At 48.6% G+C, this 13,223-nt stretch overlaps 2 protein-coding genes across 3 annotated transcripts; one reads left to right on the plus strand and one right to left on the minus strand.

Moving 5' to 3' along the window:
- The first annotated feature begins 1,984 nt into the window (after positions 1-1,984).
- LOC100273768 (uncharacterized) lies at positions 1,985-7,085 on the plus strand. Its single transcript, NM_001351637.1, has 6 exons — positions 1,985-2,212; positions 2,314-3,010; positions 3,224-3,417; positions 4,464-4,500; positions 4,593-4,657; positions 6,089-7,085. Exons 1-6 carry the CDS (start codon positions 2,118-2,120, stop codon positions 6,582-6,584), a joined length of 1,584 nt encoding a protein of 527 aa, NP_001338566.1. The 5' UTR covers positions 1,985-2,117; the 3' UTR covers positions 6,585-7,085.
- A 95-nt stretch (positions 7,086-7,180) lies between these two features.
- Positions 7,181-9,661, minus strand: LOC100276809 (uncharacterized). Of its 2 annotated transcripts, none has more exon segments than NM_001152302.2 (2): positions 7,181-7,734; positions 9,164-9,507. In NM_001152302.2, coding segments are annotated over 2 exon segments (345 nt in total). In that variant the 5' UTR covers positions 9,451-9,507; the 3' UTR covers positions 7,181-7,676.
- Positions 9,662-13,223: the final 3,562 nt, after the last annotated feature.

Here is a 13,223-nt window from a genome sequence, read left to right on the forward strand (position 1 = left end):
AATGAATGGAATTTTGACGAGAGTAGCTAAAAAATATTTTATCACATTTATTCATGATGCTAGTAGATATTGCCAGGTCTATCTTGTTAAGACGAAAGATGAGACTTTTAATTGTTTTAAGATCTATAAGGTAGACTAGAAAGGGAAACTAAACGAGTTAGATCTAGTAGAGGAGAGGAGTATCTTTCTAATGAAATCGTAGAATACTGTGCGGAACATGGAATCATCATTGAGACAACAACTCCTTACTCGCCTCAATCAAATGGGGTGGCTGAACAAAAAAACGAACTTTGACAGACTTGGTTAATGCCATGTTGGATAGTTCTGACCGCATGCTTTGTTCTAAACCGAGTTCCATCAGCTAAGGGTGATAAAACACCCTATGAAAGATGGAAAGGTAGAAAGGCTGCTCTTGGATTTCTGCGTGCATGAGGCTGTTTTGCCAAAGTTAATGTGCCTGCATGCAAAAAACGAAAATTGGGACAAAAAACGTTGATCGTGTCTTTTTAGGATATGCACATAATAGTGCAACCTATAGATTTTTGGTGATTACATCTATTTTTTCCAGATGTGCATGTTAACACTGTTACTGAATCTCGTGATGCCTCCTTTTTCAAAGATATATTCCCTATGAAGGATAAAGTTACAACACGTAGTGAGGCATCTACTAGTTGTACTCCTGAACCTAATCCAATTTTTTTACCTCCTGCTTATTCTGAACAACACATTGAGGATAACAGTATGGTAGCTCCTCGTAGGAGCAAGAGACAAAGGACTGAAATATTCTTTAGTGTTGACTTTATTGTTTATCTTGTGGATGATACACCAATAACCTTTCCAGAGGCATATGCATCACCATACGCAGAGCGCTGGAAGGAGCCTACCGACAATGAAATGGAGTCCATTCCAACAAATGGGACTTGACAAATATGTGACTTGTCAGTTGGGTGTAAACCTGTGAGATAAATTTCAGTCCAAAATTGTTGAGTTTGTGATCCAAGTTCTGAAGAAGGCGGCCAAGTTGACGAGTGAAGAAACACTGTAGGATCTGGATTGGGTGATGACCATGCAGTAATAGCTCAACAACTTAAAGAGAAACGAAGTCCGAAGTCACATCCAAAGCAAAATGTTGTGGGAACCAAGTGGGTGTTCCGCAACAAACAAGATGAGTACGAGGTGGTGACAAGAAACAAGACAAGGCTTGTGGTAAAAGGTTATGCCCAAGGCGAAGTTTTGGATTTTGAGACTTTTGCTCCTATAGTTAGGCTGTAATCTATTCGCATATTATTAGCCTATGCTGCTCACCAATCCTTTAAACTCTACCAAATGGATCTGAACAGCGCTTTCCTCAACGAACCAATCAGGGAGGAGGTATATGTAGAGCAACCCCTGATTTCGAGGATGACATGTACCCCGATCATGTGTATAAATGCATTAGAGAATTACTTATTTCTAATGCTTTCAAGGTCGGGAAAACTGATCCTACTTTTTTTTGTAAAAACTTATAATAGGAAAAATGTTCGCAAGAAACACTGCAACTAATTTGTTATAGCCACAATAAATGCAGACTACATAGAGATCCCTGGTACATATGATATTTGCGCATACTAATCCTAGTATTTGATAAAATGTAAACGACATCTTTACTTAGGTAGTGTTTGGTTTGGTGTCAACGAGAGATGGGACGAGATCAACTCTGGGCTGACTCCGTCCCTTATTTTTTGAGGGATGACCTCATCCACCATTTTTTAAGAATATTCTTTGACCCTGACTCTAGATCTCCAAACCAAACACAGGTCAAGTTAAAATGATTCATCACATCCCTCTTCATCCTTTCTCGTCCCTCTATCCAAACACATTATAGACCTATTCAATTGTTGGGTCAAATCAAGTTTAGATTGTGGGTAATTTATTACGGCCCATATCCGACTCATGCCAATCGCAGGGTCGCACGGACGCACCAGGCACACAAACCCTTCCCCTCTTCCTCGGGTCCTTCAGAAGCAGGACGCGGGCGACACACATCGATCAGGCGCGCCGAAGCAGCAGCAGCAGCAGCAGCTGACGCGCATCTTCCGGCGCCGGCCAGCTCCTCGGCCACCCCGCCGGCCGCGGCCATGTCGAAGAAGAAGGCGGTCACGACGATGACGCTCAAGGACTTCCACGGTGGCTCCATCCCCTCCGAGCTCCCGCTCCCCTCCGCCCCCGGCGTGTAAGTTTCCCACCAAACCCTAGGCCCCTTAACCCGCCGCCGCTCCTCCATTCCATCCTCCTTCCTATGTGAACTGACCAGATTCGTCTCGTTTGCCCCAGCACCCCGCGCCCCGCGGACCGCACCGTCGCCTCCGCGTCCCCCGGCGCGGCCGCGGTCGCACGGCCACGAGTACCTGTCGCTTCGCCTACCGCCGCTGCGGCGGCGGCCGCGATGCCTTCCTTCCTCACCAACCCGTCCCGCATCGGCCGTCACTTCGACGAGGACGAGCGTACCCCTTTCGAGCCCGCCGCGCCACGCCGTCCGGCGCCGTCCCCGACATCGTACGCACCCGCTCCCGTGGTTGCGCCCACCAGATCCGGGTCCGGGAACGCGTGGGGCCCGAGAAAGGAGGCCTCTCCGGCGTCTTCCCCTGTGGGTCCTGCTCCCGCCTCCGCCGGCGGCCAGATCTGGTCCGCGACACGCATCGCCCAGGCCAGCGCAGTGGAGAAGGTCATCTCTGGGAGATGGCACACGTCGAAGCCCTCGTCTCCGCCGGCGCCAGTGACAGTGCCAGCTCCGGTGTTGATTACCGTGGCCCCGCCGGAGGTTGAGAGGCCTAGGTCTGTTGGGGTGAGAGAGCTGGACAGTGGGGTGGAGAGGGGCGCGGCACCCGTGAGACCCGCGTCGCATGAAGGAAGAGTTGGTGGGGAAGGGAGAGACGGGGATACCCCAGAGAGACCCAGGTTGAAGCTACTTCCTCGGTCCAAGCCAATTGAGGCTCCTGAACCATCTCCTACATATGTTGCAGAGAAGCAGGTTGTTACAATTTGTTCTTTCCATGCCTGTATTGATCAGATTGCAAATGTTTTTGTTACATCTATTATCAATAGCAACAACCAACAATACAGTATTTGGCTGCTAGATATACCTGTATGCAAATGTTAGATGCTTGTTGCATAAATTTTTTATTTTTTGTGTTTCTTTGGAAATATAATTGTTTTTTCATTGGTAATGTGGATGATTGTATAGGTGCACCAGGTCCAGGTAACTGCTAACCTCATGAAGGCTGAGGTTGATCATGATGTGCATCAGAATGCAATGACTGCTAAAACAGGAGTTTTAGGAGCAGATGCTGAGAGCAAGGTAGCTGAGCGACCACGTTTGAATCTGAAGCCTCGTTCCTATGCCACAGGACAATCTGATGAAATGGCTGTTAAGGAAAGGTATGTGATGTAATCAAACATGTCCGATCTTCTATTTGAACATTCTATCCCAACTGGCATATAACGTCTCTGTTAATCGATCTTTGCGTACTGCAAAATCAGTGTCAAACTACTCTCTGCTCTTTCAGTTTAATGTCCCTGTATGCATTAGTCATGCAATTTAGGGCCTGTTTGGATCACTAGAGCTAGTTACTAGCTGGGACTAAAAATTAGACCAAATTAGCTAGAGTTGACTAACCAGTTGAAGACTTGGCTAAAAAATTAATCTACCTATTAGCCCTCCTGTTTGGATGCACTAAGACCAATTTTTAGCTAGCTAACAATTAGAACTTGTATCCAAACATGCCCCTAGTATAGCTTGCTGCATTGTTTTGGAGTCTGGAATCATATTGGGTTCAAAGATTAAAACAACACCAACAAAGATTAAAACATGCCCCAAGGTGGTGCTGTTCACCGTCAACTTCATCAAATAATTCGTGAGTGAAGTCTATGAAGCAAACATTTTAATATTTCATTCTATCAATTAAAAAATTATAATTCTGCTTTGGATGAGATCTCCAAGAACAATGGATATAATGGTAAATGAGAATATTGATGGTTGCAATTAGTTTTGGTAGCAGAATGATGACAACACCAACAAAGATTAAAACATGCCCCAAGGTGGTGCTGTTCACCGTCAACTTCATCAAATAATTCGTGAGTGAAGTCTATGAAGCAAACATTTTAATATTTCATTCTATCAATTAAAAAATTATAATTCTGCTTTGGATGAGATCTCCAAGAACATTGGATAATGGTAAATGAGAATATTGATGGTTGCAATTAGTTTTGGTAGCAGAATGATGTTTAGATTCATTAATTGCAGGTACCAGCACCTTCTTTTCTTGAATCTGTGAGAACTTGGATCTTTGTTTTCACAATTTATTAGTGATGCTTATGTATGACAAGAATTAGGTCTGTTTAAATTCAAGTATTGTGAATTTGTAGAGTGAAATAAAATTTACTATTATTTTGACTTCCTTTTTTTTTTACTTTTAATGCCTTAGGCCATCCCTCTTTGGTGGTGCTCGCCCCCGTGAACAAGTATGTACTCTGTGCCTTTTTAGTGATATACTATTTATTCCTTTTTGTATCTGGCTGAATCAAGATCTGATATTGCTATTTTACAAATATAGGTTCTCAAAGAACGTGGAGTGGATGTTTTGGCCAGTGATCTTGAGCGGATTTCACCAGTTGGCAGGTTGTTATATGTCAGTGATGCTTTATGTTTATATTGATAGATGTATTTTAGTTAGATTGTGGTGATAAAATTTTCCTTACAGGTCACAAGTTCTGATTTATTTCTTGGAACTTGATATCAAAGAGTGTTTGTTAGATGGCACTCCGCCCTTTCCAAATTATAAGATATTTTGGCTTCTCTAGATACATAGGGTTTGCTATGCACACTATATCTAAATACATAGTAAAAGTAATATATCTAAAAAGGCAAAAATGTCTTATGATTTGGAATGCTTGGGAGTATTTTGTTATATCATATTATTATTACATGAAAGAAACCAGAAACAAATAATTTGATCTTATGGGGACAACATAAGAATATTGTTTACCGTTCTATTAGGAAAAAAGTTCATATTGTGTTCATGTCACAGAAATTCACTAGGTTTCATTTGATGACCCTTGTAATGGACCGATGAGAAGGACATATTTGGTTTCTTTACTAGGGACACGGACACGCAAGGTCAGCCTAGCCTAACTAAGCAATGCAAAGCTAGATGGAGGAGGATGTTTGGTTATTTTCCGGTAGATGAAAGCATCACATCAGGTTCTTTTGACCAGTTAACTTTGGTCAGTAAATGACAGTATCTTGGAACTTAGGCCTTATGTACCCAACCATGTGAAAAACTTGGCTGGGGAGGTATTATATTAAGAAGAGACCGAAACATGGTCCCGACTCCCGACCGAGAAAACCCTTAAACCTTGCCCCCCATCACTAACGGGCCGATCAACGGCCCACTCTGCAACGACCCAGCCGGAGGGTGGCGCGCAGGATACCGATCCCGGAGAGCGGGTGGGGCACAACGAGGTTTTTTTTTAACCAAGTACGAAATTCGGCCCCGAGGGGGATCGAACCCGAGACTTGGAGGTGCTATTCAGAAGCCTTAACCATTACACTGGAGCCCCTTTTGCTACCCAACCATGTATGAAAGGACCTTTGGATAAAATAATAGAGCAGCAAGAAGTGGATCCCAAGAATCAGTGAGGCATATTGGTAGGCTGGCAGCTGGCTGGCCACCACACCCATTTTCTTGTATCAGATCCTTGTCCTCCGTTGCGCGTGCTGGCCTTGCTCAGGTGGAAGAGGACAATCGGCTCTCCTAACTCAGTGAGAATTTCCTTTCTAGCGCCAGCTAGCTTGCCTTGCAAAGCAAGCTTTTATTTTTCCTACCAAACACAGATGACAGATCCTTACCTGGTAAGGCCAGGTGAAGCTAAGCAAGAGATTCAAATGTGCCCTAGAATGCTTGCTGTGCAGCCTTATCAGATTTTTCTTGTTTTATGGTAACTTGTAATGATTTTTTCCTTGAAATCATTTTTGCCTTGCAGAGGCTACTGGAGAACAGCATAAGTCGAACTTGTGTTACATTACTGATAGCCTCTCTGTCATTTGTAGGTCTAAAGGTGAATTTGCAAAGGTCGAGCAGAAGGTTGAAGCTTTGTCCATTAACCCTTCTCTTGAAAGAGCTGATGGTTTTTCAGCTGGTCATAGAGGCCCAAGGAGTGTTGATAAGAAGGATTACAGGCGGGATACTGAGAAGGCTGATGCATATAGGCCTTCTCGTCGGGAGGATAACAGGAGGGTCGCTAGAGATATGGAGAAGCCACAGGAGCAACCACGCCCAGAGCCTGAGACATGGCGTAAGCCAGTGGAGCCTCCAAAGCCAGAGGTTGCAACACCTCGTTTTGGGAAAGCAGCAACCGCGTTGGAGCTTGCGCAGGCCTTCTCAACGTCCATGTCTGATACTGCACCACAGAACCGGTTGACCAGCGTTCCCAGCCCAAGAGTTCCTCTTAGCCCAGGGGCTAGGGATCAGTCTGGCTTCTCAAGGCTCACTGACAGCAGGACGTTACGCTCCAGCCCTTCCCAGCGAAAGATAAATGGCTACTGATCGCTTGGCACACATATTACACGTGTCACGATGACAGTTGGCCTCGATGAAGCGCCCCGCTGTATCTTCATACTCAACTGCCCCTGCGTGGAGAAGTCCAATTGTTGCTCTGTCAGATGGTGGCACGTGAGTGGTGATAATCTCATTGGTAGCAAACAAAAGGCTCCTCTTCCATAAGTTTCTGGTCAGTGATTTATGACTCAGGGTTCATTTTTCCTCTCTTGATAACAAAGATGTGAATTTGTGGACTATTTTTTCTTATGTTCGCCAGCCCTGATTTGTTGCTGGGGAATAATTGCCACCTGCGCATCTTTTAGTTGGATGTGCTCTGCCGTGCTTGGTTTTATGATGTTGCCAGATCGGTGGTATGTAGCCTGCGTCATAATGCAAAATTGGGATTTTACTGCGAGAACAAATTATTGGTCTTGTACGGTTAAATCAGGATTAAAGGATGTAACTTTCAATCTTGGTTGTCTAGTTTATATAAGCCGCGTTTGGATCACTGGATTCCAATTTGAATTTTGAACCAAGTTACGTTGAAAATCCTGTGTAAATTGGTGTCACCCAATTGGGGTTCCGATGCTTCGTTTATTTTTCTTCCTTAACTTGATCTCCCGTTTCGTTGGGTCGCAGTTACAATTACATTCGTTGTTCGAATCTGGCCCAATTGATTAAGGAAAGAGGTGAAACTGGGTGCAGATTCCAGTAGTTGTGGGTACAGATTCCGATTTTGTAGCTCCGAAAGTAGCCCTATCAGTAGCCACGCCGCGGTGCGAGCCAAAACGGAGCAAATTATGTAGCACTATTTATGGCTGCGAGAGAAATCACAAAAGCGCTGCCCAAGTATGGTGGTGGTGGTGGGGGGGGGGGGGGGGGGGGGATCCGAAACAGCAGAGTTGTGTATACACATCATATATAGATCAGAAGCACTAAGCTAGGGATCAGCTCTTTGCTGTGCATGAAGGTTGGAAGAACAAAAACAAAGCAGGAAGCCGTCGTCGTCGTCGAGCTGCACCACCACCACACACATGAGCTGTACAAACACCGCCGCCGGTCCGCCGACGTTTTGCGTTGCTTGCGGTTCGCCACCGCTCAGAACAGGAACGCCGTCGGCGTGAAGGCCGGCAGCACCGTCGGGTGGCCGTAGTGCCTGCAGGTAGAAAAGATGGATGCACCTGAGTCAGCGTCAACGTCAACAGTGAATGCTACTATACTTTAACTAGCAGCTGACGAAAGCGAGCGAGGAACTGTTGGGTTTGGTAGGGTCGACGCTGTATACAGAAGTCGGCAGTATAGTAATAACGCTGGAGCATCATCGGATTGGATTTGAAGCTAGAGATGAGCCTTGTGAAGCGCGGGTCAGGTCCTCTTCTTGCGCAATCTGCAGTGCATTGCGCGCTGATCTTTTCGACGTACGATGATCCCCAGGGACATGTAGTAGTGGCAGGCCCTAGGTCATCATGGCGGCAGTACTCCACAGGTTCAGTTCAGTCATGCTCATGCAGCAGCAGCAGCAGCAGCACAGGCTTGTGCCTTTGCTGGGGGTGGCCACTGGCACGCCTGACCGGGTCACCAGCTTCATCTACTTTGAGTGTTTGACTACGACGGCCAAAGCTGGTGCTGGGAAAAAGAAAGGTCTGAGGTCTCCTTCTGACGCATGCACTACCGATAAAAAAAGTAGAGACTAGACCCCATCGCCCTGGATTCAGATAAGGATCGCGAGCTTGTCCGGCGTCCGCCGTGTAGGATAACCCATGGATATCGGGGTCCATAGTCACTGTCAGTCCCATGCATGTTTTACATAATACTGTAAAGATAAGTGTCCTTTTGCTAGGGATTGCACTGCACCTGCTTGCTCCTCATACCACCTGCTGTGGCTACTGTTCATTTTGGAAGCTTATTTGGCTATGGTAAAAACGTACGATGACCCGTACGTTCAAAATCCTGAATGTTAGGTGCTCGAGGTATGGAGTAATCAATTTGGAAGCTTATTTAGCCCCATGTTTTCATTTGGAAGATGGGTATGGAGTAAATCTTACAGTATCCATTCCCCTCTGTTTTTGTTTAATACAAACGCAAGGTGCCCGAGGTTTACGTTCAAAAATCATATATATATTCAGCTTGGAAATGAGTGACACTACGGGTGACTCGTGAATAAAGAGACTGAGACGTGCAATTTGCAAGATCAACAAGTTGACTGATGCGATGCATGCTCCCGTAAGCTACGTACCAAAAAGTAGGTTTGACCCGATCGATCGATTCGAGAGGGCCTCGATCTCCCTCGTGTGCGCCAGATCTCTAGTTGACTTTTGAGAAGCACCCAATCCAACTAAAAATTAGGTGCCGCGCGCGAGTTGATGTTGATCAACTATAAGGTCACCATCTTCTTCCTAACCTGGAACTGGAAGGTCATCACTCCACGTAGAAACGTGTGCGCAAACGCTACCCTAGCCTGGGCCCACAGAAACGCATCGAAGGGTCCACTCGGCGGTGACACGCAACGTCCACGCGTCCCCTCTCCTGCTCTGCCTAGCCGGCTCGCCCCCGCACGCACGCACGGCACCCACCAAGGAACTCACCGGAAGTCGTCGTAGCCGGCCGCCCGGGTGGCACGGCGAGGCGACCTCGCCTTGGCCCTGGCCGGCGCCGCTGCTGCCTTCGCCTGCGCCACGGGCGCGGACGTCATGGCGGCGTCCTCGGAGATGGCGCCCAGCGTCGGCTTCCACGCCGACCCCGACGACGAAGACGAGGACAGCCTCCGGCGCCGCTTCTCCGTGGTCGCAGCGGCGGCGGCTGTGGCTGTGTCGTCGTCGGGCGCCGTCGGCGGCGGCCGGCGCGCGCGCCTCACGAAGGCGAACAGCTTCATCTGCTGATCTGCGTGCGCGTGGCTAGCTAGCTTGCCTGCAGGTTTTTGCTTTACCGTTCGAGTGGGCAGCTGATCTGCCTCACGGGCATTTTGTAGTTGGCGGCTGCGGATGTGTGCACCACTTGTTGCTTGTTAGTTGCGACTGCAAATGACTAAAATGCCCTTCTTCTTTAGTTAATATATACTCCCCCAGCTCAAGCCGGGCCGGGGCTGATTGGATAAACCGATTTCCTCTCAATATATAGTACTCCTCCGTCCGAAATTAAAAATCGTTGTTTTATATTTTTAATAGATTTATACAATAATTAATATATATCTTATTTATATGTCTAGATTTATTATTATCGGCTAATATTTTGGGACGTAGGGAGTATATGGATTTGATTTGGAACGTAAGTGGTGAAGATTTTCACTCATCAATCCTACTCAATCTACTGCAATTCACATGAGGAATGGATTTATACAAACAAGCTTCAAATGTAAAGAATACAAGTGACAGAGTTAGCACATAGAGCACTTTAGTTCAGACCATCCTAAATTCACATGTGGTGCAATGGTTAGGGCCCAAGCCTTCATACCGCTCCTGAGCACATAGAACTTTACCGGAGCCCACTAAAATTTAAAATATACACATTATAATGTAGAACAGTCTCATATACTATAACACTTTAGTTCAGACCATTTTTTTTCTACCTGCGTCACGTAAGGAAATATGTGTAATGAGTTGGAGGAGACGATATACACTACGCGGGGTTTTATAAAAATAACTGCACAGGTACAAAGCCTCAACACGGCAAGGATTTGATTTGGCAAATGCACCTTTTCCCCACTAATAAAGAGTATCAGCGCACTGGTGGAGCCAGCTGTTTGGATTACTGCAATTTATAGAGAAAAAACACTATAAAAGCAACTGATACGGATTAAAGTCAAGCGAACAGGCGAAACTACACGCATACACCTGTTTATGTAGAATGATGAGACGATGACGCTCAGGATCCCACAAAATAGTGGGACCATAATCACTAAGAAAATTAGCCAGACTAGGGTGATGTTTGTTTCCTTAGGGTTGGTTTGGTGACCAGGTATTACGAGGGGATTCGTAGGAGAGGAATCCGACGGGATTCATAGGAGAGGAATCCCTTTACTATTCAATTATGAATAGCAGGGGAATTCCTTCCATATAGATCCCATCGTGATCCCTGGCCACCAAATCAACCCTTATATAATCTAGTTTATAGATTATATAAGTACCTTATGAGCTGCTTATGCATTATCATAATCTAGGTATCTAAATTATATAATACATCTAATAATTTGTGTTGTTTGTTTGTCTCTTAACTTATTTAAGCTAGATTATATAATCTAGAGGGTAAACAAACGGGGCCTATAAGGCCATATTTGTTTCCTTCCAAGATTATATAATTCAGCTTATGGATTATATAAGCACCTGTCGGAGAGGAAATTCTTCGGCCGGGTGGCGGAACGCACCCGCCCTAAATCCTAAGATGAGGAGGGGCCTAAGCGTTTTGCCTGTCTACTAGGTGATCGATGAACACAAGAACACACAAGGGTTTAGAGTGGTTCAGGCCGCTGGAGCGTAATACCCTTGTCGGCGTTTCGACCCCGGGGGGGGGGGGGTCCCTGGACCGACGAGTAAATTGTCGCTGCGTGCCCCAGCCCAGATGGGTTGGCGCGAGACGGAACACAAGAGGGGGGAAAACCGCGACTTCGTGTTGTCCTGCGCCAGAGTGGATGCGCTTGCAGTAGGGGGTTACAAGCGTTCGCGAGGGAGAGAGAGAGAGAGTCCCGCGCGACCACCCGCGCGGCCACCTTCTCGTACGAGGGCCCTGGACCTTCCTTTTATAGATGTAAGGAGAGGGTCCAGGTGTACAATGGGGGGTGTAGCAATATGCTAACGTGTCCGGCAGAGAGGAGCCAGAGCCCTATGTACATGCCAACGTGGCTGTCGGAGAGGTGCTAGAGCCCTGTGCATGCGATGTCGTGGCCGTCGGAGGAGCGCTTGAGCCCTGTAGAAGCACAGCTGTCGGGGCTGTCGGGACCTTGCTGACGTCTCCTTGCTTCCGTAAGGGGCTGAGAGCCGCCGTCGTCATGGGCGCACGCGGGGAGCCATCATTACTTGTCACCGAGGCGAGCCTGGATAGGACGCCGGTCTTGTTCCCCCGTAGCCTGAGCTAGCTAGGGGTAGGGCAATGATGTACCCCTGCGGCGTGGTCGGTCCGAGCCCAAGGTCGGGCGAGGCGGAGACTCCTCCTGAGGCCGAGGCTGGGGTCGGGCAAGGTCGCGATTTCTCTCGAGGTCGAGGTTGAGTCCGAGCCCTGGGGTCAGGCGAGGCGGAGACCGCCTTCCGAGATCGAGGTTGAGACCGAGCCCTGGGGTCGGGCGAGGCGGAGACCGCCTTCCGAGGTCGAGGTTGAGGCCGAGCCCTGGGGTCGGGCGAGGCGGAGACCGCCTTCTGAGGCCGAGGTTGAGGCCGAGCCCTTAGGTCGGGCGAGGCGGAGACCACCTTCCGAGGCTGAGGCGGGGGCCGAGCCCTGGGGTCGGGCGAGGCGGAGCTTCCTGTGGCGCCTGAGGCTGGACTCGGCTGCTGTCAGCCTCACCCTGGCGGGTGGCGCAGCAGTCGGAGCAGGGCAGGTGGCGCTGTTTTCCTGTTAGGTCAGTCAGTGGAGGGGCGAAGTGACTGCGGTAACTTTGGCCCTGCCGACTGAGGAACGTGCGTCAAGATAAGGTGTCAGGCGATCCTTGCATTGAATGCTCCTGCGATACGGTCTCTTGGCGAGGCGATCTGGCCAAGGTTGCTTCACTGCGAAGCCTGCCCGAGCTGGGCCTCGGGCGAGTCGAGGGTGCGCCCATTGCTTGAGGAGGCCCTCGGGCAAGGCATGAATCCGCCTGGGTCTACTGTTCCTGCCCGAGGCTGGGCTCGAGTGAGGCGAGATCGTGTCCCTTGAGTGGACGGAGCCTTGACCTGAATTGCGCCCATCAGGCCCTGCAGCTTGTGCTGATGGTGATTACCAGCCCAGTTTAAGAGTGTTGGGGGTACCCCTAATTATGGTCCCCGACAGTAGCCCCCGAGCCTCAAAGGGAGTGTTGGTACTCGCTTGGAGGCTTTGTCGCACTTTTTTGCAAGGGGACCGACCTTTCTCGGTTACATTTTGTTCTGGTGGGTGCGCACGAGCGCACCCGCCGGGTGTAGCCTTCGAGGCCTCGGAGGAGTGATTTGACTCCTCTGAGGTCTTAATGCCTTTCGTGATGCCTCGACCGGTCTGGTTGTTCCCTCATGCGATCTGATTGTAGCCCGGGTGCATGGTCAGGTTCCGAGTTCTCGGGCTCGTTTGTTGACACTGTCAACGGTTTGGCCGGAGCTGGGTTTGCGAGAGCAGCCCCTAAGCCTCTGCACATAGCGAGAGGACGATCAAGGACTGACTCGACTTTTATCATACGCCCCTTCGTCGCCTTTCTGCAAGGAGGAGGGGGGGAAGCGCCATGTTGCCCTCGGAGGGTGCCGAACATGGTGTCTCCAGTGAGTTGCTAACGGGTGATCCGAGTGGACGCCCGTGCCCCGTTCGATAAGGGTCGGCTAGTGGCCCAGAGGCGCGCTCCAAAAGTACCTACAGGTGATTTGCCGGACCCGGTCTCGTTCGATAGGGTCCGAGGGCTCGATGCCTCCCTCTGATGGGATTCCATTACAGAATCGCTCCTGCTGGTCTCGGAAATGTCCTAGGGTACCTCTAGAGCGTAGCCCGAGCCTCGGCCAT

This window comes from Zea mays, chromosome 7 (assembly GCF_902167145.1).
Source record: "Zea mays cultivar B73 chromosome 7, Zm-B73-REFERENCE-NAM-5.0, whole genome shotgun sequence".
Lineage (NCBI taxonomy): Eukaryota > Viridiplantae > Streptophyta > Magnoliopsida > Poales > Poaceae > Zea > Zea mays.